A 6,000-nucleotide genomic window follows, 5' to 3' on the forward strand; every position below is an offset into this window, starting at 1 on the left:
AAGCGAACTCTCCAGTCCATAGACGGCGTTCTGCATCTAGAAATTATGAATTTAAATTAGTAAAATAGTTTATTTTGAAAGTAGACCCAAATGCAATACTATGACTATTAAAGCTGTTAAGCATTTGATGTTTGTCTGCAATTTTATTAGAATATTTTTCAATGCAAAAAAAGTCTTTAATATCTCAACTCATCATGTCTATACATCTAAAACAAGTTATTTGAAATATACATTTGGCAGAATTTTTATCCAAAGCGACTTACAGTGCATTTCAAGCTACACATTTACATTTGTACTAATTCTTGCTTTCCCTGCGAATCGAACCTACGACCTTGGCATTGCAAGTGCCAAGACTCTACTGTTTGAGCTACAGGAAAGGTCTAATACAGATTATGATTTATTAGACTATTGTTGCCACTTTTACCCAAATCCCTCATATATTCTAACTATTATTTTGACCTTCCCCAAAGGTTCCCCTTGTCAAACAAATCAAACTTCACTACTAATTTTAACAAATTATCCATCTTTTGATTAATCTGAATGTCAAATTATTTAATTGTAAGTGATGGATCGGAACATGAACATTTGCTAATTAGAAAATATCGGGCAACGGTTTTTCTCATGTTTCTGTAGAGTAGACAATTGGGTGAAACTCTTTCCACATGAAGAGCACTGGTGCGGCTTCTCTCCAGTATGAATTCTCTGGTGTGTTTTTAAATTGTTGGATGTAGTGAAGGTCTTCCCACAGTCTGAGCAACAATGAGGTCTCACACCAGTATGAACACTCTCATGCTGTTTTAAATTCTGCAGTCGCGAAAAACCCTTTCCACAAAAAGAACAAAAGTGAGGCTTCACACCAGCATGAACTTTAAGGTGCGTTTTTAAGCTTGATGCCAAAACAAATGTTTTCTCACACTGATCACAGCTGAATGATCTCACTCCAGAGTGACGGCGCAGATGAGTGGTGAGAACGCTTTGGGATGTGAAACTATTTCCACACTGAGAGCATGTATAAGGCCTTTCTCCAGTGTGAATCCTCATGTGCACATTAAGGCCTCCTTTATGAGTGAAACTCTTTCCACACTGAGTGCATTTGAACAGTTTTTCTCCGGTGTGAATCCTCATGTGCACATTTACGTCCTCTTTGCGACTGAAACTCTTTCCACACTGAGAGCATGTGAATGGTTTTTCTCCAGTGTGTTCTCTCGTGTGTCTGTTAAGGGTTGATTTACGTGTGAAACTCTTTCCACACTGAGAGCATATGAACAGATTTTCCCCAGTGTGAGATTTCATGTGTTTATTCAGGTCTGATTCGTGCACATAAAACAGTCCACACTCAGAACAGGTGAAAAATTCCTTGTCTCCAGATACTCCAGCTTGTTTTTCTGTGATATTATCTTCAGTCTGTGAAACGACTGCATTTCCATCTTCATTTTTTAAATGAGGAAACAGATGTTGTTTGTCTTCATTTTTATAAGTCAGTTCTCCATCTTCATCAGTGAAATGATGCCATTTGTCTTTATTCACTTCCACCGGGTCTAAAATCAACATATTAAATAATAAATTCCCCAAATTCAATCAAAGAAGGAAAATGAGAAACGAAGAAATCAAGAATTCATTTTTAATGTAGCACAAATCTAGTTTACTACTGAGTCTACTAGTATCTAGTTCTAGATGTATTGTTATATACTCCAGAGAACCATAAATAAGAGATTTCTTTGTGAATTTAGTTTATGTCATTACATTGTTTGTGGCATGAGAAATCATTGGAGAATTTCTTTATTGTATTCATGTTTTATGCTGTCTGTAGAGGACACCAGTACTCCGTTATCAAGAAAATAAAATGGCATAAGACATGTATAGGCGAAAACAATGTTTTAGTTTTTCATTTAACAATAAATATTTAGGTTTCACGCCATTTTAACCAAACTTTGTATAAAGATGATTCTCAACTATGTTATGAAATATATAACAGTATGATTTGAAAAACAATTTTACTTTATGCAATATGTGTAAAATTGCCATAAATGTGTAGTCCCATTCTATACACATTTAATTTGAATATGAATGAGTTCTTGTAGCAACATGTAATGAAAAAACTTGAAAACAGTTTCATAAGAGTATCTTATATTTCATAGGAATACTGATTAAAAATGTATTTCCCTTTTCACTTGTTGTGTCTCCCCAAAATGCCTGATAAACATGCTGTAAGTCCTGGTGTCTCTACAGAGGACATGTATGAAATCAGTGCCCGGTTTCATAATATATTCTGAATATTTAGTTAATATTATGATTGTAAACGTTGAGATGTTTATTTATGACAAACAATTGGAAAAATATTCAGATATAAATAAACTCAGACACACAAAATATTATCTATTTCCATAAGTGCACTAAATTTGATCATTCAGTTACGTTTAAAGAGGCAGTTGTAATGGTGAAACCTCCAAACATTTGGTATCTCTGAAAAACCCTGAATGTGCTCTTGACAGGACTGTGACATGAATGATCTCAGAGAAATTTGCTAAAATATAATGTCCTCTACAGTAGAAAAAAAAGTATATGCCTGGGTCTCAGGAGGATTTGTGAGTTTTCATCTTAATGTTCCTCATCAGTCATTAAAGAGAATGAAGGAAAACACCAACCTATTTGTTCCTCTGTATCTTCATCTTTTATTCTGCAGGGTTCTTCCTCAAACTCCATCTTTACAATAGTATGTCCGTAGTTTCTCCTGCTTGCTTCTCCTGTGGGAAGATGGGAATATTCATTAGCATTTAAACTTGCATTGTTTAGAAAAAAAATTCTTATTGATTTTGTTTTTTATACAACAACCACACCATAACACAGCTATGCAGCATAATTCAAAACAAAATAAATAATCAATTATGAACATTGGCTCTCAGTCTTGATTCACCCTTTTTCTCATGGTTTCTCGGTAGAATTCATACAATTTTTGAATAGAATAGCATTTCTAATAGGGCCACACTATAACGCAGTGTTATAACATTTCCCACCTGCACAACAGATTTAACCCCGGCTAGTGTGTTCTGCTAATTAGCGAAGCATTAAAGAACCATCTAAACAGATTGGAGATGAACATAATAGCAGATTTGTACATTTTTAAATAAACACAAAATACAAGAGATTAAAAAATAACTTGGAAGAAATTTTAGCGCATTTTTTCTCTATAACTTACAGTGTTGATATGGGCTGGCAACTAGTAAATTATACACAAAGTTGCGTCATGCTAGCATGTGTTTTACAACTAACGTTAACGTTAGCCCCGCGATAGTTCCCTACATCCCCACCCCTACATTAAAAACGGTTTACCAGGTTTAAGTTGTTAATTACATCAAATGTAAAAACACAACTCATAATCTTCACAAATTGTAATGTGAAAAACAGTCAGTAACGAGTTTACGTTTCATGAGCGTAATGAACAACATTAGTCGGTTCATTCCAATTCACTAAACGAACTGACTCGTTTAACGTTAGTCACTTAGATTTCGATTTCTCCTAATAAATGATCAAATGAATGTACTCACAGTCCGAAAACAGCAGATTTAGAGCAGAATGAACGGCTGTGTTCCACTTCTCGTGTTTATGTCCCCTTCCCTCACTCACTTCTCTTCTTCTCCTAGACTCAAGTGTGTGTCGTTGCTTCGGTTGCTCGAGCGCCTCTACTGGCGGAACTCCAGCGATGCGAATTATTTATATTTAGAGAACAGGCAATCCGTCGCGCTAAAGTGAAAGTGAAAGTTGCTCATTCATTGAGATGTCAAGATATTCTAGTCGATCTTAAAAAGTTAGGAGGAAACAATTTATTTAAAATCCACAATGAAATAGAATAGATCTGTATCTGTGTGATTTCGCACGTTTTTATATTATTTTTATGAAACTCTGTACAATTTTTTTTTTTTTGTGCATTAGGCCTACATTCACGTCTGTGAAATTCCACCTTCATTTGCGAAATGATGAGGTTTTTGAAACGGATTTGTATACATTCACTTCCATTGGGTCTCAAATAATAACATTCCCATAGTTCAATAAAAGGGCAAATCAGAAAACAAAACGAAAGAGCCTGTTAGCCTACTGTTGTGTTTTTATCATAAATGAGCTCTATATTTCCAGCACTGTTAAACGATCAATACTACAGTTCAGAGAGAAGCTGAAAGAATATTGATGAGGTTGTAATTTAATTTTACATTTTCATTCAATTAAAATTTGTATTAAACATGGATCTTATAACTTTCATTACAAAGGCTTATTTCTACTATGGTAGGCTTATTTTGTAAATGTAAGCATTTAATTAAAATTTTAGACAAGCACAAACTGTGTGCTTAATGCAAATATAATTGGTCACATTCACAAAATCAGGCGATTATGTTCGCCCATTTATGCAAATTGACAAAACAATGTCCGTCACTATCAGTTTAATGTAGTGATTCTATTTGTTTAGGTAAGTCAAAAAAAATCTTTAGCTTTTGGTTTTATTTTTCATTAAACAACCTAGATTACAGTAATATGGTTTATCATTCATGAATGATAAGGATGTCATCCATATAAAAGTCCAGAAGGTAAATGTGCAAACTCCTTAGCAGATATTTGGAGTTTGAATCTTTATCCCAATCAAACATATTTTAGGAGATAAATCGTGTTTGTATAATCTCTTGGTTGTTTTGGATCGAATCTATGAAAGTTATAAAGTTTAATATGGTTTCCGCCAGTAGAGGCGCTCGAGCAACCGAAGCAACGACACACACCCGAGTCTAGGAGAAGAAGAGAAGTGAGCGAGGGAAGGGAACATAAACATGAGAAGTGGAACACAGCCGTTCATTCTGCTCTAAATCTGCTGTTTTCAGACTGTGAGTACATTCATTTTATCATTTATTAGGAGAAATCTAAATCCAAACGACTAAGCGAGTCGGTTCATTTAGTGAATCACTCGGACATGAATTGGAATGAACCGACTGATGTTGTTCATACGCTCGAGAAACGTAAACTCGTTACTGACAGATTTTTCACATTACAATTTGTGAAGATTATGAATTGTCATTTTATGTTATGAAACCTGGTTAACATTTTTTTAATGCATGTTAATCATTTCTAATGTAAGAGGAACATATATCAGCTAGATGAGTTCAATTGTTTCTAAACAGCTGTTTGATTAAAACACTTAAAGCTGAATAATCTAGAGTGATTGTAAGTATGATGATCATCTGCTAAATGAGCAACAACGACCACAATTCACTCCTTCAGTCAGTGAAGCTCCCACAGCCGTTCATGAGAGTTTAAATGCTGGGAATATTCCCATCTTCCCACAGGAGAAGAAGAAGCAAGCAGGAGGAATTACTCCAGGAGAAACTACGGACATACTATTGTAAAGATGGAGATTAAGGAAGAACCCTGCAGAATAAAAGATGAAGATACAGAGGAACAAATAGGTTGGTGTTTTCCTTCATTCTCTTTAATGACTGATGAGGAACATTAAGATGAAAACTGACATATCCTCCTGAGACCCAGACATAGACTTTATCCTCTGTAGAGGACATTATATTTTAGTGAATTTCTCTGAGATCATTTATGTCACAGTCCTGTAAAGAGCACATTCAGGGCTTTTCAGAGATACCAAATGTTTGGAGGTTACAACTTGACAAATCCCTATCCTTGTTGTGGGGCTGGGCGATATGGCCAAAAAAAAATATCACGATATTTTTTTTGATATCAGTCGATATCGATAATTATCGATAAATGTCAAATCTTTATTTATTTTAAGTTTAAAGACAGATTTTTACTCCAAAGTGAAAGCTGTAGAAACCAGAGCGTTGTGTTTTTAAACTACTCTTTATTGTCAGAACAAATCATGACAAACACTTGCCAAACAGGGGAACATTTCACAAATCCGAGGTAGAACATTCAAACGTTTGTAATTTTTCCTTAACAAAATAAATATCTTTATTTCAGTAGTATTAGCTTGAGTTAGGATGCAGATTTAACTAT

The 6,000-nt window shown here is 34.6% G+C and overlaps 1 protein-coding gene across 2 annotated transcripts in view; it reads right to left on the minus strand.

Annotated features, from left to right (window-relative positions):
• Window positions 1-3,635, minus strand: part of LOC306984758 (uncharacterized protein) — a 63,274-nt gene extending 59,639 nt beyond the window's left edge. For both annotated transcript variants that reach the window (XM_079586422.1, XM_079586420.1), the window contains exons 1-2: window positions 3,546-3,635; window positions 2,646-2,744 (exon numbers count right to left, since the gene is read on the minus strand). In XM_079586422.1, coding sequence (XP_079442548.1) covers window positions 2,646-2,703 — 58 coding nt within the window. In that variant the 5' untranslated portion in view covers window positions 2,704-2,744; window positions 3,546-3,635. The remainder of the gene's footprint in view (window positions 1-2,645; window positions 2,745-3,545) is intronic.
• Window positions 3,636-6,000: the final 2,365 nt, after the last annotated feature.

Source organism: Phoxinus phoxinus, assembly GCF_949152265.1.
Source record: "Phoxinus phoxinus genome assembly, chromosome: 17".
NCBI classification, from domain to species: Eukaryota; Metazoa; Chordata; class Actinopteri; order Cypriniformes; family Leuciscidae; genus Phoxinus; species Phoxinus phoxinus.